The 23,835-nt window shown below is 42.2% G+C and overlaps 1 protein-coding gene across 6 annotated transcripts in view; it reads right to left on the bottom strand.

Annotated features, from left to right (window-relative positions):
* The window catches only part of afdna (afadin, adherens junction formation factor a), a 240,790-nt gene extending 217,202 nt beyond the window's left edge, over positions 1-23,588 (bottom strand). For 2 of the 6 annotated variants that reach the window (XM_043696281.1, XM_043696282.1), the window contains exon 1: positions 23,236-23,586. In XM_043696281.1, coding sequence (XP_043552216.1) covers positions 23,236-23,334 — 99 coding nt within the window. In that variant the 5' untranslated portion in view covers positions 23,335-23,586. Of the gene's footprint in view, positions 1-23,235 lie in introns of all 6 variants that reach the window. The other 4 variants (XM_043696283.1, XM_043696284.1, XM_043696286.1 and 1 more) reach the window with 3 other exon arrangements.
* Between the last annotated feature and the right edge of the window lie 247 nt (positions 23,589-23,835).

Here is a 23,835-nt window from a genome sequence, read left to right as displayed (position 1 = left end):
TTCCATGCAGACAACATATCACTGAATGTGTGACATCTGTTCTATAGAATACTAGGTTTAAAAAATGAACTGAGCTCAATAGTATTGTGCTTCTTGCAGCAGTGCATCATAAAGTCACTTTTCTCACGTATGATGCATACAAAAACTGCATACAAGCTAATTTCATCGTCCCATTAGTAATTGTTCAGGCCAATTTCTTTAATCTTCAATCACAACCAACTTATTCAAGACACAATTATGTTCAAACTTTGGGAGAAGATTTGTAGCTCGGGTGCTTGTGGTTGTGGTTCTGTTCACTGAGCTGGGAATTTGTGTTGCAGACGTTTCGTCCCCTGTCTAGGTGACATCCTCAGTGCTTGGGAGCCTCCTGTGAAGCGCTTCTGTGATGTTTCCTCTGGCATTTATACTGGTTTGAATCTGCCGCTTCCGGGTGTCAGTTCCAGCTGTCCGCAGCAGTGGTCGGTATATTGGGTCCAGGTCGATGTGCTTATTGATTGAATCTGTGGATGAGTGCCATGCCTGTTAGAATTCCCTGGCTGTTCTCTGTTTGGCTTGTCCTATAATAGTAGTGTTGTCCCAGTCGAATTCATCTTGCTTGTCATCTGCGTGTGTTAATACTAAGGATAGCTGGTCGTGTCATTTCGTGGCTAGTTGGTGTTCATGGATGCGGATCGTTAGCTGTCTTCCTGTTTGTCCTATGTAGTGCTTTGTGCAGTCCTTGCATGGGATTTTGTACACTACATTGGTTTTGCTCATGCTGGGTATCGGGTCCTTCGTTCTGGTGAGTTCTTGTCTGAGAGTGGCTGTTGGTTTGTGTGCTGTTATGAGTCCTAGTGGTCGCAGTAGTCTGGCTGTCAGTTCGGAAATGCTCTTGATGTATGGTAGTGTGGCTAGTCCTTTGGGTTGCGGCATGTCCTTGTTGCGTTGTCTTTCCCTTAGGCATCTGTTGATGAAGTTGCACGGGTATCAGTTTTTGGCAAATACATTGTATAGGTGTCCTTTTTCCTCTTTTTGCAGTTCTGGTGTACTGCAGTGTGTTGTGGCCCTTTTGAATAGTGTCTTGATGCAACTTCTTTTGTGTGGGTTGGGGTGGTTGCTTTCGTAGTTCAGGACTTGGTCTGTGTGTGTGGCTTTCCTGTATACCTTTGTGGTGAATTCTCCGTTCGGTGTTCTTTGTACCATTACGTCTAGGAATGGAAGTTGGTTGTCCTTTTCTTCCTCTCTAGTGAATCGGATTCCTGCGAGTGTGGCGTTGATGATCCGGTGTGTGTTCTCTATTTCTGTGTTTTTAATGATTAAAAAGCTGCCATCCACATATCTGACCCAGAGTTTGGGTTGAATTTGCGGTAAGACTGTTTGTTCTAATCTTTGCATTCCTAGACGTGATGGTACAGAGAACACCGAACGGAGAATTGAGAATTTCCCCCCTCATTTTTGCTTTTGGTTGGCAATACGAATATCATCCATATCTTGTCAAGATCCATCATTCCTTGCTTTACTTGTCTCATTATCACACTCCTAGCCCCACATACTCTTGCCATTCAATCTTACCTTTCTTTTTGTTCTCAGACCCAAATCACATTACTTAAGGCGAACTACATTGCTATCTTCTTCCAGTTCTAATGAAAGGTTATTGACCTGAAACATTAACCATTTCACCTTAAAAAATCTATTTACCTGTATTTCCAGCATTTTCTACATTTAAATAGATATGTCTTAGTGTAATGGGAGTTCCTTGAATGGGTCACATTCATGCCAATGTTCACAACTTCAGTTTCAGAAAGTTGAAAGCTTACTGTCGATGATTTTGGCAAAGAAAAGCTGAACAGCAGGATCCATTGTGTTATCATCAACATCCCACCCTAAGATGAGTGACTGCATGCGCAGCCACTGCCGGATTTTGTGCAAGGGGATCAGTATGCAAAGCAGGGCACTGACATCTGGCTCCTGAAGCCACTGGCGCAAACAGACCTTGGAGGCACCAAAAAGCAAGTTAGAGGGAATACTGATCAACACTTAGCATATTTGTTCCTCTCAGTAGGTGAATAAGAATTCATCAATATCTTCAATTAGCAATACACCATTATACTTGAAAGTCACAAAACAAGTATCAATTCAACAGACACTTTGGCACAAGCATAAATTTGCATTTTTTTTATACAACCAATAATTTCATGAGTAAAAAGACACGAACCAGATTAGTTACTACTGTTAACTAAATCTTAAACCTCAAATTCTGATTTTAAACTCAACTTAGTTTACAGTATGCATCCACAACATCTTTTCCTCGTAAAGTAATTCTTGAACATTAACAGCCTAAAAGACTTCCTTTTCATTTTCAAAGAATTCATTATCTCTGATATTTTCCTCATTCCCAGTTGGCTGAGTATTTCTTTGTTAACAGGTTTAAACTGTTATCCCCACTTCCACATGCCCCACAATGCAGTCTTCTTCCACCCCTTCCCTTTGCCAAGTCTTTTCTCCACACCTTGGCAATGTCAATCCGAGCTTCCGCAGTGCAGCCCCAGTCTGGCATCTCTCACACGTATGGCAGTAGCAAAAGCTTGCTCACCACCCCATCTTCTCACTGCTCCTGCGCTCACAGACTGTTTCTCAGTCATACAGCACAGAAACAGACTGTCCATAATGAATGTTCCCCACTTGAAATCCCATCCTAGGAAAAAGACAACTACCATTAACTCTATCTGTACACCTCATAATTTTATAAACTTTTGTAAGGTCGCCTATCAACCTCCTATGCTCCAGTGGAAAAAAAGTCCCAGTCTATCTTTAGAACTCAAACCTTCCAAACCCAGCAACATCCATGTAAATCACTTCTGAATCTTCTCCAGTTTAATAATTTCCTTCCCATAACTGAGTGACCAGAACTGGACACATTAGTCCAGAAGATGTCTCATTAACATCCTGCACAGCCTCAACATGACTTCCTAATTCCTATACTCAAAGGACTGAGCAATGAAGCATGCCAAATACCTTTTTAACTACCCTGTCCATTAGTGATGCAAATTTCAAAGAATTATGTACCTGCACCCCTAGGTCCCTCTGTTCTACAACACTACACAAGGGTCTACCATTAATTGTAATAGCCCTAGTGGACGGCACGGTGGCACAGTGGTTAGCACTGTTGCCTCACAGCGCCAGAGACCCGGGTTCAATTCCCGCCTCAGGCGACTGACTGTGTGGAGTTTGCACATTCTCCCTGTGTCTGCGTGGGTTTCCTCTGGGTGCTCCGGTTTCCTCCCACAGTCCAAAAATGTGCAGGTCAGGTGAATTGGCCATGCTAAATTGTCCGTAGTGTTAGGTGCAGGGGTAAATGTAGGGGAATGGGTCTGGGTGGGTTGCGCTTCGGCGGGTCGGTGTGGACTTGTTGGCCCGAAGGGCTTGTTTCCACACTAAGTAATCTAATCTAATCTACCCTTGTTGCTGTAGCAAAATGCAATGCCTTGTATTTGTCCAGATTGAACTCAATTTGCTATTTTTCAGCCAATTGACCTGAGAATATGTATTGGGTATAAGCAGTCAGGGAAAGAGTTACGTTCTGATTTTTGAGAGGTTCAGCTGAGCATGATTCAGATCAGATATGAACTTAGTGGGGTGCGGGAGGCAAGGGTAATAGGTTAATGTGGAAGTCATTATGTAGAGCCATTTAACATGAGGTAGCATTCAGTAGCAAGCCACAGTCTGTAGATTATACCCAAAACTGCATACACATTGTGCTTTGCCCTTTGATGAAGTGTCAAAAAGCCATTTTAAACTCTTTTGGAGTGGACTAATGAGACAGAATGCTCTTACGCAGGTTTTGGGTTGTTGTGTGTGTGAAGATCGCAGCTAAATAACAACCTAATTACTTCTGTGTTACAGGCAAAGACCACTTTCTCACAGTGCTGCAAACCAGTTTAAAAAAAGGGATCAGGAGATTGGAACTTCAAATTAGTCTACAAATCCAAGAATCTCAAAAATATGATGTTTAACTAACAGGTCAACAATACTAGTTACTTGTATTGCAAAAACTGTAATATTTGAAAATAACTCACACTGATCCATGTATCAGTATTTTAATTTTTGGATTTGCCTCTTACTTCTGATATGTTACATTAATGTCTTGCATTCAAGTCCCCTCACAACACACACAACATTTCTATTTACGTGCTGTATTGTATACTAACTTGGTGATTCATACACTAGAAAACCTTCATCTTTCTGTATCTGAACTCAGATAACATGATTATTCCTGTCAAATGGGCAATTTCATACTTTCCCAAATTCTTCTCCATTTGCCAGATCTTTGCCCACTCACTTACCCTATTTTGTAGGCTCCTTATATCCACTTCACAACTCACTGTCATCCACAAATTTAGCTACTATGCCTTCGGTCTCATCCAAATCTTATGTAAATTGTCAAGAGTTGAGGCCCAGCATCGACCCTCGCAGCATACCATCCATGACATTCTGCCAGCCTGAAAAAGACCTATTTATTGCTACTCTCCGCTTCCTGTTAGGAAGCCAGTCTTCAATCCATACCAATATGTTACCCCCAAAACCATGAGAGTTTATTTTCTGGGATAACCTTTCCCATGGCACCATATCAAATGCCTTCTGGAAATCGAAATACAATACATCCATCTTTAAAGGAAAGGATTTTGTGCTGTAAACAAAGAACTCCAATAAGTTAAACATGATTCCCATTTTACAAAACCACTTTGGTTCTGTCTGATTAACTTGAAGTTATCCAATTTCTTTGCTGTAACATCTTTCCCTTTAACAGATAAGCTAACTGGGCTGTAGTTTCTTGCTTTCTGCCTCCTTCCCGGTTTGAATGAAAGCGTTATATTAGCTTTTTTCCAAACGTAAAACCAATGCTCTCAGATGAACAAATTGGGGAATCTGGCTTAGGGTGATCAGAATGAGAGAATGGTAGAACAATAGTGTAACTGCTAGAGTGGAAAGACAGTCCCAAGAGGTGGGGGAAGCGTAACAGAGAATGTAATAAGCAAAAGCTAAAGAAAAGGGAAGGAACAGGTTCATAATTTCCAGGTGTTGAACTCAATATTGAGCCAGAAGGTTGCAAATTGTCTAGTCTGAAGATGTGATGTGCTCCTCCAGTTTGCAGAGTGATTCACTGATCACTTAATTTGAACTATCAACATCCTTTCTCCCCCAGTACTTTACACTCCAACCACCCCACTATTGCATAAATGCTGTCCCCTCCACACTTCACTTCAGCCCTGAACAGTCATCATGAAACATTAGCTTGCTTTCTCTCCATGGATGCTGCCTGACCCGCTGAGATCGCCAACATTTTTTGTTTTCAGTTCAGATTCCAGCATTTGCAGCAATTTGCTCCTACAAAAAATTACAGTAAACTGTGTGGAGAAATCATGCGAGTCACTGTGAAAATGTTTAAATAGATTGAAAAAGATAATAAACCTGGGCTACTTTCACAAGCTTTCTGAGCACTACTGCTTCATCAGATGAAGTGTGGCCGTTTTTCACTGTAGCACATCAGAACTGTCAATCGATGTGTTCAGCACGATATTCCATTCTTACGTGGGTGTCTTTCAGCTCCTGTAGGTGTGTCATATTCCTTCTCGTCAGAGCAGATCCCATGTGTAAGCAGGTGACTTGTCTATAGTGGATGACTTCTTTAACGTGTTTAGGATGGAAGCTAGAGAAGAGGAGCATCATGAGATTGTCCATGGATTTGCAGTTCAGTGAAGTATAAAGATGTCCGTGCTTGGAGATGAGTGTCCAAGAATAAAACTGATTCTGAAGAGCAGTCCATGGTAAATCTATTGGGGAAGGAAACTTGCTGGTATTGTTGTGTAATCATTTCAGTGTTTTTATGCCATGAGTCCAAAGGAAGAAAATGCTAATGTATCTGGTGTATAGCATCGATTGGAGGTCCTGTGAAGAAGTCTTGCTCAAATTGGTGCATGAAAATGTTGGTATATGGAGTGCAAATTTAGTACCCCTGATTGCTCAGTGCCTGGATGAATAGCTGGTTGTCGCAGGTGAAGGTACTGTGGTTGAGGATGAAGTAGATGAGTTGTTGGATGGCGTCTGGAAATTGTCTGGCAGTTATCAGTGTTCAGTATGGAGGCTGTTGCATAGATGTCATTGTCATGGGGCATGCTGATGTAGAGTGCCAAAATATTCATTGTGACAAGGAATATTCCTGGTTCAATTGGTCAGTGAGTGTCAAGCTTCTGTAAGTATGTAGTGTCATGACAGAAGCTGGGGGCTCCTCGTTCAAATGGGTTTCAAGATGCACTTGATGTAGTCAGAGTCCTCACACAGTCCCATTGCCTGATAATAATGGGATGTCCAGGTTTGTTGGCTTTGTCTATCTTCAGAAGGCAGTACAAGTCTCCTACATGAGAAGTACATGGGATTAGAGTGCATAGGATACTCAAAGTCTGGATCAAACATCTTGATCAGTCTGTTGAGTTGACAAGTATGTTCTCTGGCTGGATTGGCAGCTAATGGTCTATAGTATTTCTAGTTGTTCAGTTGTCAGTAATATCTCTTTGCTGTAGTCCATTCTGTTCTGTATGACGATGGCTCCTCCTTTGGCTGTTAGTTTGATGACAATGTTGCAGCTGGCCTTGAGAGCATACACGTCGAGTCTAGGGCAGCGGCCATGCACACGGATCCAATTCGACTCTATCTTCCTTGGTTGCTGCACTGTGGATCTCTGTTGATTGTTACAGTTTTTTGGTTGTCTCATTAGGCTCACTGCTAACATTTTGGGGTTTGTTGAAAAATTCCCCAGAGTCTAACATGCTTGATGAATTCCTGTGTCTGTCACGAGGGCGATGGGATCCATTTTGGCAGTGGGACAGAAATTGGGCCCTCAGCTAAGAACTCTCATTTTGTCTGGTTAATAGGTGTGACTTCTCTGCAGTGGTACCGGTTTCAAACACAGTACTGGGGAAGGTTTGGGGTGGTGATGCAGAGTTTCTCACATTTCCTGTCCTTGGTGTGCACATAGGTTGCATAGCTCTATCTGCTTGGCAGTGTCTCGCAGTTGGTCCACTGTGTCCTGAGTGCAAGTTGAGAGTATGGACTCTATCACAGTTTCAAGGTTGTGACATCTGCTATAGAGCTGGTGTACAAGATGGTTGAGGAATGAGAGGGGGATACGACGGCAGAATCTCTCAGTTTGTGTTGTAGGTCGACTTGAGTGGATTCGTGATCTGTAGTCCTTGCAGGATCTTGACTGCTTTCTTGCGTCTCTGTAGAATCTAGATGTCTGTTTCGATATGCATGACTTACTTGGTGATCCTCTCCACCGCATCAGTAGTTCATGGTTTCGATAGTAGCCATAAAGAAGATGTAGCATTCCAAAAGTTTGGAAATTTTAAATAAACCTGCTAGACTATAGCCTGGTATCATTAACTTCTGACTTTGTCCACCCAAGTCCAACACTGGCATCTCCACATCATGACAATTAAACAAACACAAGCAGTCCACAACTTTCAAACATCTGACTTACAACTACTCATACTTATAAACAATTTTAGCACCCCCCATGTGGGATCTTAATTTTAACGATCCGATATGCGAACGTTTGTTCATACATATGACTTGCAACTTTATATTGTACTATACAGCGTTACGACTGGCATAAACATGTTCTTAGGAACAGACCTCATTCACAACCTCTGCACTGCACATAACCCAGGGAAGATGGTTAGCAAATATTCTAAATGTCAATGCTTTTTTTAGGAAGGTAGGGAGAAAAGAGGGGCATATCTGTGCAAAACAGGTTGAAGCACTGACAAATCATCTTCAATGCTAAATCGTCAGATCAGACGATTTATCACCTTCACCAATGGCTTCCAAAATCATCGGCTCAAGTATGACACCTATCTGATCTCCTCTACATGATAAAAGAAATGAATGAAGGCATTGGATATTGCAAGTCAGCATTCTGACAAAGCAATGAAAGACCTGTGCTGCAAAACCAGCCACAACCCTAAGCAAGCTGTTCCAAATAGCTACAACACTGGCATCTACCTGAAAGTGGATTGCACATTTGCTCACAACAAAGAACAGGATAAATACAGCCAGCCAATCTACTCAATTGTCAACTTACTAATGGAAGGCATCATCGCCAGTGCAATCAAACAACACACAAAACAACAATGAAGAATTCATGATGCTCAATTCTAGTGTTATCAGGGTGACTCAGTTACTGACCTCATTACACCTCTATAAAGGGTTGAACTCAGTAGTTAAGGTAAGAGCAAGGACAATGATACAACTTTTGACAGTATGGCAGCAAGGTGTCCTAGTAACATTGATGTTAATGGGAATTGTGGGAAACTCTGCTGTTTGAAGTTTCATATACCTTAAAGGAAGATGGCCATGGACATTGGGGATCAATCATTTCAGTCCTTGGATCTCTCTGACAGAGTTCCTCAAGGTTGCAGACTCTCCCACTATCAACATCCTGTGGATTACCATTTACCAGAAACTGAACTCTGCTAACCATAAACATCGAGCAGGGGGTGCTTGTGTCGCAGTGACAGTGTCCTTACTTCTGAGCCAGATGGCCTGGCTTCAAATTCCACTTGTTCCAGAGGTATGTCATAATTTCTAATTAACCCATTCAAGGATGCTAACTATAAATAATGTGGTTCCAAGTCAGTCCAGAGGAGGGGAATGCAACAGCATGTCATTTCCTGACTCACCAAAATCTGCCTTCCATCTAAAAGTATGATAGTGAGTGTAACAGTTATGCACTATACATAAATACCTTTAATGGATAATGAACTGGATATCAAACGCACTGGTAACTGCAGGCACAATAGTTTAATATGGATCTCACCTAAGAAATGACATGTAACTATTTTGGAAAAAGCAAAAAAGGTGAAAAATGGAATTATGAATTTAAAACAAAGCGCTAGAAATACTCAGATGTAGCAGCACCTGTGGAAGCTGCAAAAAGTCATGTGTGACTCAGTATATTAATTTTTCTTCACAATTCTGCAAATTCATCCAAGCCTGCTGAACATTTCAAAATCTCTCCTCTTCCTCCATCCTCCACAGACAAATTTAAATTCAATTTAAAAAGCTGGTGTTAAAAAACATCTAGTCACCGTTGACCACATAGCTACTGTCAATTATTGTAAAAACCCATCAGGTTCACTAATGTCCTTTAGGGAAAGAAATCTATCATCCTACTCTGTCTGGCTTATATGCGAGTCCAGAGCAACAGCAATGTGATAGACTCTAAGCTGCCTAGGGAAACTAAGGATAGGCAATTGTCACCACAGCCAGTATGGTCACATCCCATGAACAAATATTTCTACAAAATAACACTGCAAAAACATTTCTGCTTAAGCAAGCTCACAATGCTGCTGTGCTTCGTGTAGGTTTTACTTTTGGGTGGGTTAGCTATTCAGGCAAGAGAACAGCATAAACAGATCAAACTTAGAAACGAAAAACTTCCTTTCCAAAGCCAATATGCATGACACAAGGCACCAACTTTCATATAAAAGTTCTTGATAAATCCAAAAATAAAAACTTGACAAGGCAATTTTTTTGATAGCTCTTATTTGACATAAGGCAAAATACTCAACATTTGAGGTTGAGAAAACGTATAAGGTATAAGCAGGTAGGGAAAGAGCTAAGCCTTGAGTTTTGTGAAACAAGAGGTTCAGCTGAGCATGACTCAGATCAGATAAGAACTTCCAGTTAACAATGAGATGCTGGAGGCAAGGATAATGGGTTAACAAGGTGGAAACGCTTTATGTAGAACCATTTAACAATATTGGAAGCATTCCATATGTAAGGTCAGTTAACAAGGTGAGAAGCATTCATTACGTGAAGCCAATTAAAGTTAAGAACATTCACTGTGTAACACCAGATGGCTTGATCATAACGGTCACCCAATCAATATGTATGTTGCCTTATCTGGATGCTCCTCCCTGTAAAGTGACTATATAATTCATGAATAAACAGCTATTCCAGAGAAGACAGAGAACTCATGTCTCTGTGTACATGGGTGATCGTTCTCCCTCCCTCTCCAGGGCCCAGAATAAAGATGAAGGAGGTAAAACTATGCTGTGTCTCTTTAAGCATTTTGCTTTGACTGGGGTTGCAGGGGGGAGAAGAGGAGAAGAAGAAACAGGATGACAATATTGGTGTAGTTGGCAGGATCCAAAACGAATAGTCACCATCAGATGGTATCAGCGGTCACCCGGAATATCTCGAGACGGAAGGGCCCACGAGGTAAGATTTTAAGATTTCAAACCTTCATCCCTCTCGATATTCCTGTGTGCTGGAATCTGTCCCCTCACTCAATTGCTCTCTATTCTACGGATTCATTGAACGATAAATAGATCAGTTGAAACACAGTTTTGCAAGCATGCTGGCAGGCAGAGGTTCCAGTCCTCTACGCCGTATTGAGGGGGGGGGGTAATTGAGTGGTACTGGGGTTCGGGTCCCTGTTTTAAAAAAATTCTCAAGGTCAGGTTCGTAGGAGAGTAGTCTGACACAGAACAAACGACCAAGAGGCGAGTCTGCTAGAATATGGGCATTTTATTCCCCGCAGCGTCGCCACAACGGGTCTGGCTTATACTCACTCTACATGTTACCGGAACTGGGAGCCGTCAGTTCTCGCAGAGCGGTTGCCAACAACCCACGCTCGGCGGTTAAACGTAACCCCGGAGCAGACTCACCGAACTGGAGACTTTTCCAGCTGATATACTCTTTTCCAGATATAAACATTCATGTGAACAGCAGAGCAAGGCTAAAAAACACATTCCATTCTGGTTACATACAGATAAGAAGATTCACACGGGGAGGTGTGTAATAAGATTCACACGGGACTAAGCAACACCTCCATTCCGGTTAGATTCACACATGTATTGGGACATAATTTTTAACCGTTTCACCACATTCCACTGCTTGGAATTTTACACCACAGTCCCCTGGGTGGGTTAATTCGAAATTCAAGTCCTCGATGTTAGAGCTCTGTGTTTAAGCGGGGTTCCAGTTTTCTGTGTTTAAGCAGGATTCAAGTTTGTGTTTAATTGGGGTTCAAGCCCCCATCAGTAAATTAAGAAAGGGATTAAAGCCCCCTAAATGGCAAAATTTGAGGCTCTGCGAGTCTTTGTTCTTGAGGAAGAGTGTGACATGATCCGCTGCGAGTGTTTTCTCTTTTTATAAAAGAATTTAATCGAGAGAATGAAAAAATGAGAAACAGTAAAATTAAGGCTGTACTAATACTTGGGTTGAAAAAGGAAAGTTTAAATGTAAATTGTGCCATGCTGAGTGTTTGATGTTTAAAATTTTGGTTTGTTAAAATACTGGTTCACAAAAATCCTTTTAAGTAACTGTTTGGCTTTGTTTGAATCAGGATCTCAATTCAATGTGTTTTGTGGGCTATGTAATGCAGCAGTTTTGATTTAATTTTTGTTTAGATTCCTACAGTGTGGAAATAGGCCCTTCAGCCCAACAAGTCCACATCGACCTTCCAAAGAGTAACCCACCCAGACCCATTTCCTTCTGACTAATGCACCTAACACTACGGGCAATTTAGCATGGCCCAATTCACTTAACCTGCACACCTTTGGATTGGGGGAGGAAACCGCAGCACCCGGAGGAAACCCATGCAGACACGGGGAGAATGTGCAAACTCCACACAGACAGACGCCTGAGGCTAGAATCGAACCTGGAACCCTGGTGCTGTGAGGTAGCAGTGCTAACCATTGAGCCACCGTGCCACCCTTTTTTTTTAAACATTCAAATTGTGCAACATCATGTCCTTTTTAAAATTACAGGGTCGTGTCTTTTCGTGTATCCTGGCATCGTGCATCCAGGATACACGATCAGCTGGCCACAAAAAGACACGACCCTCTCTCCCTCGTAGCCCTATACATGGAGAAGAAAAAAACAACCATTTCGACTGGGACAACACATCTATCCTGGGACAGGCTAGAGAATTCCTAGAGTTGAAACTTTATTGCTGGAACAGCACAGCAGGTCAGGCAGCATCCAGGGAACAGGAGATTCGACGTTTCGGGCACAGGCCCTTCTTCCTGAAGAAGGGCCTGTGCCCGAAACGTCGGATTCCTGAAGAAGGGCCTGTGCCCGAAACGTCGAATCTCCTGTTCCCTGGATGCTGCCTGACCTGCTGTGCTGTTCCAGCAATAAAGTTTCAACTTTGATCTCCAGCATCTGCAGACCTCACTTTCTCCTAGAGAATTCCTAGAGGCCTGGCACTCCAATCACAACGCCATAAACAAACACATAGATCTAGATACCATCTATCAACCTCTCAGAAAACGAACAGGACACGTGACATCACCAGAAACCTCAGGAACCCCATCCAGGACAAAGATATAAATAGAAAGCAGGAGACAACAGCTTCGCTTCACTTGTAGGTCGCCACTGATGTTACCTAGCCAGGTAATGAAACGTCTGGATATCAAACCTACAGCTCAGCGAGCAAACCTACACCCTAAACCTCAACCTGAGCTACAAACCTTCTCTGACCTTGCATTACAAACTTGTAACCTTAAAGCAAATTGATTGAGTGCCTTGAGCCCCTGATGCGACTGTTCGAAAAGGGGAAAAAAAAAGTCAGTGGAGGGATCCCCTGTGGTCGTTCCCCTGAAAACATGTATACCATTTTGTTGAGGACGACGACTTACCAGCGGCAAGCAGTGGGGCCCAGGTCTCTGGCACAAAGCCTGTCCCTGTTGCACAGAAGGGAAGGAGGGAAAGGAGGAGTGTGTTAGTCATTGGGGACTCAATAGTTAGAGGCGCAGATTGAAGATTTGTTGGGAACGAACAGACTTGCGGTTGGTGTGTTGCCTCCCAAGTGCCAGGGTCCGTGATGTCTCGGATAGTTTCTTTGGGGCCCTGAAGGGAGTGGGTGACCAGCCTCAAGTCGTTGTCCATGTAGGTACCAACAACATAGGTAGAAAGAGGGATAGTGATGTAAGGCAGGATTTCAGGGCGCTAGGGTGGAAGCTTAGAGCTAGAACAAACAGTTGTTATCTCTGGTTTGTTACCTGTGCCACGTGACAGCGAGGCAAGGAATAGGGAGAGATATCAGCTGAACACGTGGCTGCAAGGACAGTGCAGGAGAGAGGGTTTCAGGTTTTTAGATAATTGGGGAAGATGCGACTTGTACAAACAGGACGGTCTTCACTTGAACCAGAGGGGTACTAATATCCTGGGTGGGAAATTTGCTGGTGCTATTTGGGTGGGTTTAAACTAGCTCAACAGGGGGAATGGGAACCGGAGGTGTAGTTGCAGTGCACAGGAGGATGAGAGTAGGAAGGACAGGGACAGGATTTCAGGGTCACAGGAATGTGCTGGCAGATAGCAAACTGGTTTGAAGAGTATCTACTTCAATGCCAGAAGTAGATGAAATAAGGAAGTTAAGCTTCCAGCATGGATAGGTACCTGGGACTTTGATGATGTGGTCATTTCGGAAACATGGATAGAGCAGGGTGAGGAATGGATGTTGCAGGTTCCAGGGTTTAGATCTTTCATTAAAAACAGGCAAGGCGGTAAAAGAGGGGGAGGCGTGGCCTTGTTAGTCAAAGATAGTATAACAGTGGCGGAGAGAATTTTTGATGAGGACTCGTCTAATGAGGTAGTGTGGGCTGAGGTTAGAAACAGGAGAGGAAAGGTCACACTGCTTGCAATTTTTTATAGACCTCTGCAGAGTCCCAGGGAGGTGGAAGAGAGGATTAGCAAAATAATTCTGAGTAGGAGTGAAAGGAAGATGTTGGTCATTATGGGGGACTTTAACTTAGAGTCATAGAGTCATGAGGGGTGACCTTATAGAGGTTTACAAAATTATGAGGGGCATGGATAGGATAAATAGGCAAACTCTTTTCCCTGGGGTAGGGGAGTCCAGAACTAAAGGGCATAGGTTTAGGGTGAGAAGGGAAAGATATTAAAGAGACCTAAGGGGCAACTTTGAGCTGCCAGAAGATGTGGTGGAGGCTGGTACAATTGCAACATTTAAGAGGCATTTGGATGGGTATATGAATAGGAAGGGTTTGGAGGGATATGGGCCGGGTGCTGGCAGGTGGGACTAGATTGGGTTGGGATATCTGATCAGCATGGATGGATTGAACCGAAGGGTCTGTTTCCATGCTGTACATTCCCCAACATTGACTGGAAATGTTAAAGCTCTAGTACATCAGATGGATCAGTTTTTGTCCAATATGTACAGGAGGGTTTCCTGACAAGGTATGTTAAAGGGCCGACAACAGGGGAGGGCACACTGGATCTGGTGCTTGATAATGAACCAAGCCAGGTGTTTGATTTAATTGTAGGTGAGCACTTTGGAGAGAGTGACCATAATTCAGTTATGTTTAGTTTAGTGATGGAAAGGGATAGGTTCATGCCACAGGTCAAGAGTTATCGATGGGGCAAGGGCAATTATAATGCGATTAGGCAAGAATTAGAATGCATAGAATGGGGCAGCAAAATGCAGGGGATGCAGACAGACAATCAAAATGTGGAGCTGGTTTAAGGAATAGATATTGCGTGCCCTTGATAGGTATGTCCCTGTCAGGCAGGGAGGAACTGATAAGGTAAGGGAACTGTGGGTTACTACAGAAGTTGTATCACTTGTTAAGGAGGAGGAGGTGGCTTATGTGTTGATGAGGCAAGATGGTACAGATGAGGCGATGGAGAGTTACAGATCAGCTAGGAAGGATTTAAAGAGAGTGTTAAGAGCAAAGAGAGGACACGAGCAGTCTTTAGCAAATTGAATAAAGGAGAACCCTAAAGCTTTCTATAGATAGGTATGTGAGGAATAAAAGGATGATTAGGGTAGGAATAGGGCCAGTCAAAGACAGAAGAGGGAAGTTGAGTGTGGACCCTGTAGAGATCGGAGAGGTGATAAATGAACATTTCTCATCGGTGTTCACTCAGGAAAAAGAAAATAGTGTAGAGGAGAAGAATGAAGTACGAGATATTAGACTAGAAACGACCAAGGTTAGTTACGCACAGGTGTTATCAATTCTAGAAGGAGTGAAAGTAGACAAGTCCCTTGGGCTGGATGGGATTTATCCGAAGATTCTCTGGAAAGCTAGGGAGGAGATAGCAGAGCCTTTGGCTTTGATATTTGAGTCGTCATTGCCTACAGGTTTAGTACCTGAGGACTGGAGGATTGCAAATGTTCAAGAAGGGCAGCAGAGATGACCCAGGTAATTACAGATCAGTGAGTCTTACTTCTGTTGTAGAAAAGGTTTTGGAAAGGATTATAAGAGCTAAGATTTATAATCATCGAGCAAGCAACACTTTGATTTCAGATCTCAACCTGGTTTCATTAAGGGCAGGTAGTGTTTCACAAACCTCAGTTTTTTGAGAAGGTGACCAAACATGTAGGTGAGGACAGGGCAGTTGACGTGGTATACATGGACTTCAGTAAAGCCTTTGATAAAGGTTCCACATGGTAGGCTGATGGAGAAAATGTAGAGGCTGGAATTGAGGGCGATTTAGCAGTTTGGATTAGAAACTGGCTTTCTGAAAGAAGGCAGCGAGTGGTGGTTGATGGAAAATATTCAGTCTGGTATGCCACAAGGATCTGTTTTCGGACCACTGCTGTTGGTCATTTTTGTAAATGACTTAGACGCAGGCATAGGTAGATGGATTAGTAAATTTGCAGACGACACTAAAGTCGGTGGTGTACTGGACAGTTTGGAAGAATGTTACAGGTTGCAGAGGGACTTTGACAAACTGCAGAATTGGGCTGAGAGGAGGCAAATGGAGTTCAATGCCGCTAAATGTGAGGTGATGCACTTTGGGAAGAATAACAGGATGACACAGTACTGGGTCAATGGAAAGATTCTTGGTAGTGTGGATGTGCAGAGGGATCTTGGAGTCCATGTACATAGATCCCTGAAAGTTGCCACCCAGTGGATAGTGCTGTTAAGGCGGCATACGGTGTGTTAGGTTTCATTCGTAGAGGGATTGAGTTCTGGAACCGCAATATCATGCTGCAACTATACAAAACGCTGGAGTGGCCACACTTGGAATATTGTGTACAGTTCTGGTTGTCCCATTACAGATAGGTTGTGGAAGTATTGGAAAAGGTGCAGAGGAGATTTACCAGGATGTTGCCTGGTCCGGAGGGAAGGTCTTATGAGGAAAGATTGAGAGACTTGGGTCTATTCTCATTGGAAAGAAGGCGACTAAGGGGGGGGGATTTGATAGAGACATACAAGATGATCAGAGGATTAGATAGGGTAGACAGTGAAATACTTTTTCCTAGAATGATTACTTCAACGTGTATGAGCGGGCATAACTACAAATTGAGACGTGATCGATTTAAGACAGATGTCAGAGGCAGGTTCTTTATGCAGAGAGTGGTAAGGGCGTGGAATGCCCCACCTGCTAATGTCGTCAACTCAGCCACATTAGGGAGATTTAAACAATTCTTAGATAAGCACATGGATGATTTTAGGATAGTATAGGGGGACGAGCTGAGAATCGCTCACAGGTCAGCGCAACATCAAGGGCCGAAGGGCCTGTTTTGCACTGTATTGTTCTATGTTCTATGTGTTTGAAATTCTACAATGCCTGTTAAAAAAACAGCTGGGTCAATGGTCATGCTTTAGCCAGATGAGAACATTGTATTAAAGTATCTTTGCTGCTGTGTTTTTAATACAGAGTCTTCACAAAAAGAGCATATTTTTAGTTTGATGTTTTGTTAAAGATTTCTAGAACTTGAGGCTAAGCATTTCAGTTCTGTTAATTATTGTTGAGACTTCATTGGTCCCCTTCATATTGCAAATTCAAAGAATATTGATCTCTACCAAAGTTGCCGCTGCAATTCTGACTTTTATTTGGGAAGTTTCATTTGCAGAACATATTTCAAAGCACTCAGCATTTGTTTCCCACGAATAGTTCAGATTTAAATCAGAACTTTTGTTGCTTTCTTGCTGTTCCAGACTTTTGAAATACTTATCCTGACAGCCTTCATATTAGCCAACTTAAAATTTGTTAAAGGAAAATAATTTTTTAATAATCTGAAGAAGGTACCAAAGGGTTCCATTTTAGAATCACTGATTGTTGTTCATAATTGACTGAATTGTTTAGGCATTACAACTTTTAGAAGTTTACGGATTGCATAAAACTTGATAATGTCATAAATAGTGTACAGAGTAACAGACTTCAAGATGACAGAATGTTGAAATAGGCAGATAATTTAGTGTAGTTAAATGTGTGACTGTCTTTACACTGATAACCAACTTGGCAAGGAAGGAAGAAAGGAAATGCAAAGATACTTTAAGCAGCTTACATCTTCTCTAGAGAACATTCACAGGTAAAGCATGCCTTCAAACTACTGCCCGCCATCCACAACCTGATCAAATAGATTCAATCAGCTCCCCAGTCACAAGCACGAAATTGAAGCTAACAGTGAAGTTTTGTCAGTGGCCTTCCTAGTGACATTAAACCACGCAAGCTTTACCTTGTCTTTTAATCATTTAAGGGCTATGGCAGTTCATTGATCAAGATAACATCACAACAGTCAGTTGGCTCTGTTACATTTAAACAGCAGAGCAGAAGCAAAGAATGCTGCATTCACCTAGCCTGCAGTTGCAGCTACTGCACTGCACACGCAGATGTGCTGGTTTCCTCGATCTGAAGCATCTCTGCAAGGATGAAGTCTCATCAGTCTTGTGAAGCATTTAACAGCCCTTATCCAAGAATTCAGATTTCTGAGGAGTGAGGCAGAAGGACAGACTGGATTTTGTTTTCAGGTTGAACTTTACTGAAGGAGATATTTAGAGAACTGGCTTGTTTCCCCTCGACTTGGAAGGGACGAAATGGTCACTAAGAACTGTGAATTTAAGAACTTTACTGGTGAATTTCTTTTCCACATTGGAGGATTCTTCAAGTTCTATTTACTGAAACAGACTAGTAACTTTTGTTGTTATAATCATTGTATGCTTTGTGTCAATAACTTGCTTACATACTGGCTGTATGAGTCTTAAGAAAGCTGGTAGTGCCATCTAGGTAAAGGACGGAATGATTAAGTGTCTAAGTTATAAGCAGGTAGGGAAAGAGTTAAGTTTTAGTTTTGTGAAACAAGAGGTTCAGCTGAACATGACTCAGATCAGACAAGAGCTTGCAATTAACAATGGGATGCAGGAGTCAAGGGTAATGGGTTAACAAAGTGGAAAAGCATTAATTATGTAGAACCATTTAACAATATTGGAAGTATTCAGCTTGTAAGGTCAGTTTAACAAGATGAAAAGTATTCATTATGTGAAGCCAGTTAAGGTTAAGAACATTCATTGTGTAACACCAGATGGCTCAATCATAACGGTCACCCAATCAATATGTTGCCTTATCTGAATGCTCCTCCCTGTAAAATGAGTATATAATTCATGAATAAACTGTTATTCCAGAGAAGACCGAGAACTCATGTCTCAGTGTACATGCGCGATCATTCTTTCCCTCCTGGATCCAGAATAAAAGATGGAGGTAAAACTATAGAACATAGAACAGTACAGCACAGAACAGGCCCTTCAGCCCACGATGTTGTGCCGACCACTGATCCTCATGTATGCACCTTCAAATTTCTGTGACCATATGTATGTCGAGGAGTCTCTTAAATGTCCCAATGACCCTGCCTCCACAACTGCTGCTGGCAACGCATTCCATGCTCTCTCAACTCTCTGTGTAAAGAACCAGCCTCTGACATCCCCTCTATACTTTCCTCCAATCAGCTTAAAACTATGACCCCTCGTGTTAGTCATTTCTGCCCTGGGAAATAGTCTCTGGCTATCGACTCTATCTATGCCTCTCATTACCTTGTATACCTGAATTAGGTCCCCTGTTCTCCTCCTTTTCTCCAATGAAAAAATTCTGAGCTCAGTCAACCTCTCCTTATAAGATAAGCCCTCCAGTCCGGGCAGCATCCTGGTAAACCTCCTCTGAACCTGCTCCAAAGCATCCACATCTTTCTTATAATAGGGCGACCAGAACTGGACTCAGTATTCCAAGTGCGGTCTAACCAAAGTTTTATAGAGCTGCAACAAGATCTCATGACTCTTAAACTCAATACCCCTGTTAATGAAAGCCAAAACACCATGTTTCACAGTGTAAGTAATCTAATCTAATCTTAACAACCCTGTCCACTTGGGTGGCCATTTTAAGGGATCTATGTACCTGCACCCCAAGATCCCTCTGTTTCTCCACACTACCAAGAGTCCTATCCTTAATCCTGGACTCAGCTTTCAAATTCGACCTTCCAAAATGCATCAGCTCGCATTTATCCAGGTTGAACTCCATCTGCCACCTCTCAGCCCATCTCTGCATCCTGTCAATGTCCCGCTGCAGCCTACAACAGCCAACTGTCAGTATACTGTCAACTATACCGTATGAGTATTTTTTTTTGGGGGGGGGGGAAAAGGGGGAGACAAGTCAAGTCTTACCAGACTCTCTCCTTGAAAGACACACAACTGGCAGTGATTTAATCAGAGGCCACCAGACCTCTGGCAAGGGTGAGAATGTGTATCGGGTATTAGCAGGTAGGAAAAGAGTTAGGTTTTGAGTTTTGTGAAATAAGAGGTTCGGCTGAGCATGACTCAGACCAGAAAAGCACATAGTTAACAATAGGGTGCTGGAGACAAGGGTAATCGGTTAACAAGGTGGAAAAGCATTATGTAGAGCCATTTAACAAGATGAGGTAGTATTCAGTATGTAAAGTCAGTTAACAAGGTGAAAAGTATTGTGAAGTCAGTTATTGCATAACAGCAGATGGTTAAATCTTTACTATTGAAACTCTTTGATTGCAAGTCACCCAATGAATATGTATGTTGCCTTATCTGGATGCTCCTCCTTGTAAAATGACTATAGTTCATTGAGAAACTACCATTCCAGAGGAGACAGTGAACTCATATGCCTGTGCACATGGGTGATCGTTCTCTCCCTCCAGGGCCCGGATTAAAGATGAAGGAGGTAAAACTACACTATGTCTCTGAGCATTTTGCTTTGACTGAGGCGGGCGAGTGGGAAACAGGACGGCAATAAGGGGAGAGATTAAGGACAGTGATAATCTTAGCCGGTGTGGGAAGTGAACCCACTGTTTGCATCACACTACCTCACAAATCATCCAGCCAATTGCGCTAAACAGACCACCATCAATATATTCATATGCACAATGCTATTCCTCAAGCATATTCAATTAACACATTACTCTAATTATCGTAAGTGCACATTAGCTTTTGCTGGGCTTCTTATTAAACAGGAATTAAACAGTTTCAATATGCCATTTACTATTTTCTAGGAACAAGTGCACAATCTGCTGCAACACCTTTTGACCATTAACTAGGAAAAGCTACCTCGATTCAGAATTTCACTTCACGGAATTCCAGGTTGCTCTACTAAATAAATGCTTGACCCCGGAGGTAACCTAATCTGCCTTCAAGTTTCTTTCACACGTCAGAATGTACTTTCTTAAAAACGTAATAATTTGAAATATTTAGCCATATACAAGGAAATGGTAAAACTCTCAGATCAAACAAAAACCCCACTAATGGTTTTGGCTCCTTAATACAAATCAAGAAAACCAATAGCTAGGTGGCAGTTGCATTTCTAACTTCGCGTTAGATTTCTAACAGTCCCATCTCAGATTCAAATAAAAACCATGCCATAAAAAACTGCACAGAATCAAGAACTTCATTAACACAAACATCATTTTATAAAAATTAAGTGCAAGGTGTTCAATTTAAAAAAGGGAACAGTATACTGCAGAGTGCTGTTTCAAGTCCTAAAGACGTCCCACCAACAGTGTTACTCACAATTAAAAAGGAAACACCGGCTACATGGAATCCATAGTACCATGTCATTTCTATTACATGTGTTTGTGTTTAATTTCCTCAAACGGAACAACGGAAGGGACTGAGAACCAAACTAACAATATTTACAGCACACTTTCTCACAAGGGGTATGCACAAGGTACCAAAGGAGATTCCTCATCCCATACCACTCAAACATGTTTGGCATACCCGCAAGCAAAATACTATAGAAAAAATTATATTCACACAGCAAGAACCATTACGATATACACACATACAAGAAAACAGGTTATAAACATCCGGAAGTCTACTTCAGCTGGACATTCCAACACGTTTATTCTGCTCCGATGACAAATTCCTCTTCCTCCCCAGCTCTTTCACTTGAAACTATTATTTCAGCTGACCGTTTTCAAACCACTTTCCCTTGATGCCTCCCTCCCTGTAGCCATGCCTCTTAAAACATGCTTCAGACAAGATATTGTACTGTATTCTTACAGAACACTTGCTCAATAAAAAGGTGAACCAAATTAGTTACTCTCAACAGCTAGGGTCAGCGGTGTGAAAATTCACGTCTAATCACCCGGTGCAGTGCTTTTACATTTATATTTATTAAGCAATACAAGAACAACTGTATGCAAAACAAATAATATACAATAAGATGATCAATGGCAGCTTAAGATTAGAACCGTGATCGAGGCAAGCATTTTTTAAAACTAATTTTATTTGGGGGTTCTACATGTATCAAACATTTAAGCAATTGATACAACTCTAGTTTGCTGTAAACATTCAGCATTCCTAATATTTTACTGCACGAATATCAAATTAGATGATTTTACTCACAAATGAAAAGTTAAGGACATTTTTCATTCTACGAGAACTGTTATTTTCAATATTGAGAGACAGAGCCACTGCTGCAGACATTCCAGTTTGCCTGAATTTTGACATCCATTTTCTAAACATGCAATGCACAGTCAAAAAGGTATGCTTTAGCCCATTATACCAGAACTAATAACTTGAAAAGGCAAGTTCAATTAACAAATTAAGCTAGAAACACAAAGAACAGAAATAGAAATGAACACATGACTTCTAAGACAAGTAACATTTATGACACACCATGCAGAAAGGTTAAACATTTCAAACTGATAACCAGAATAGTACAACAGCCTAAAATTATCAAATGTATTTTCCTATATTTACCAGCATGTTATTTTTGTTGCTGCATGTTAGTAAATAGTTTTCCTTTTCCCAGACAGATTCTCCCATTCAGACGCCTGAAAACTATGTTGCCTTACAAAAAACTGCTCCCTTTAAATGTTGGAAAATCACTGTAGTGACAAACCAAATAAGTGTTCCTGAATTTTATGGAAGATATCTTAGAGGAAGTGTCACCCTAATCCAACAATCTTACAACTCTAATTTCTGGCTATGCCATTTGGGAAAAAAGTTTAGTGGTGTTGCAATATATTAAATGTATATTTTTTGATTTCAAGCTATGAATTTCTACATTACTTGGAGGTCTAATTGAATAGACCATGTCAAAATCCTGATTAATATTCACGTCCAAATCGACTCAAACATTCCCAGCCAAATTTGTTCTTTCCATTTTGTTTACTGAAGTTGCAGTCGTCAAAAACATGCAAAATGAAATGTCTGAAACATTAAGATATGCGAGCAACCACTGACATCTTTGATTTGCACTAGCTCATTTGGACATCAGCACAAATAACTTAAGGAAAAATGACATGAAACTATTGGGTTTGAATCTCAAACCTATGTGATGTGAACACACGAGAGGGTGAGATGAAAATTTTTAAAAACCTCGAAAATAGCTAAGGAAAATATGGGGATCAAACTCATTGTTTTACAAAGGGTTCTTCTTAAAGCTAAACAAATCACAGTAACTAACTTAATCTGAAACGCTTGTTAAAAGTTACAAGAAATAGTCTCCTGTCCCAGGAAGGTGCAATCTCTGGCGCTACCCTTAGCTTGAGAGCCGGGGAAATTAACTTCCAACATAATGGTCTCAGCGTTCACGGCACGCCCTTTAATTCTTAATTCAGGGTGGCTTTCCAAATTAAAAAAAAAATGAAGTCACAAATAGAACACATGGCAAGAATTCGGCATTTTATTATCTCATTCCCACCACTACCCACTTCTCTCCTCCCCGCCCCAGAACAAACACCAAACACCCAACCCCCAACCTGCTGCCGAGTCGACCAGCCAGTACTCAGGCTGGGATGCCCTTTGTTGTGGAAAGGGCGGACAGCAAAAGTGCTGCACAAAACATCAGAATTCACCAGTTTCTCCACTCTCAATTGCCGAATCAGGCTGCGTGGTCCGGGCCATTGAATCGCCTGGCTGGTCCCTCCTGGGGGAATGGGCAACCGCGGCCTGTACCGGCGCTTCAGGCCGCGGTACTCACCTCGGTCGGTTGGCTGATTTCGAACAGGTCCAGCCGGTTGGCATTCCAGTGGTTAATGATCTCCGCCAGTTTCGTGCGTTCCTCCTCGCGACTCGACATCCTTCGAGAGTGGGGAACACGGTGCGAATTAAACACCGCAATCAAATCGACAAAAAAAAAGTGATTGCGTCGAATCAGTCAGGTGAATTTCCGTGAAGGAAAAAGGTGAATAAGGAGGCAGGAATGAGGAACCGCGACCGGAAAACCGCCGCCGCCGCCGGATTCCGGCTGCGTCTTCGCGGCAAAGCGCACGCTCGCTCGACCGTCGCCTCAGTCTCGAGCGCCACCCAACCGCCGCTCTCGCGACCCACAATGACGTCCCCTCCCCGTTTCGAGAGGTGTGACTCGAAACCACCTACCGCATGCGCACTCGAACCAGGCGAAGGAGTAGGTGATAAGAAGTAATTGGCAAGGTTTCCAAGATGGAGCAAGTCAGTTAGGATTTGTTATGGTCCACTACAAGTCACTGACTCCCATAGTTACCTTGATTATACGTCCTTACACCCGGCTTTCTGTAAATACTCTTTCATTCTACCAGTTCCTGTGTCTCTGTCACATCTG

Source organism: Chiloscyllium plagiosum, chromosome 9 (genome assembly GCF_004010195.1).
Source record: "Chiloscyllium plagiosum isolate BGI_BamShark_2017 chromosome 9, ASM401019v2, whole genome shotgun sequence".
Classification (NCBI taxonomy): Eukaryota; Metazoa; Chordata; class Chondrichthyes; order Orectolobiformes; family Hemiscylliidae; genus Chiloscyllium; species Chiloscyllium plagiosum.
This window is presented reverse-complemented; position numbering and strand designations above follow the sequence as displayed.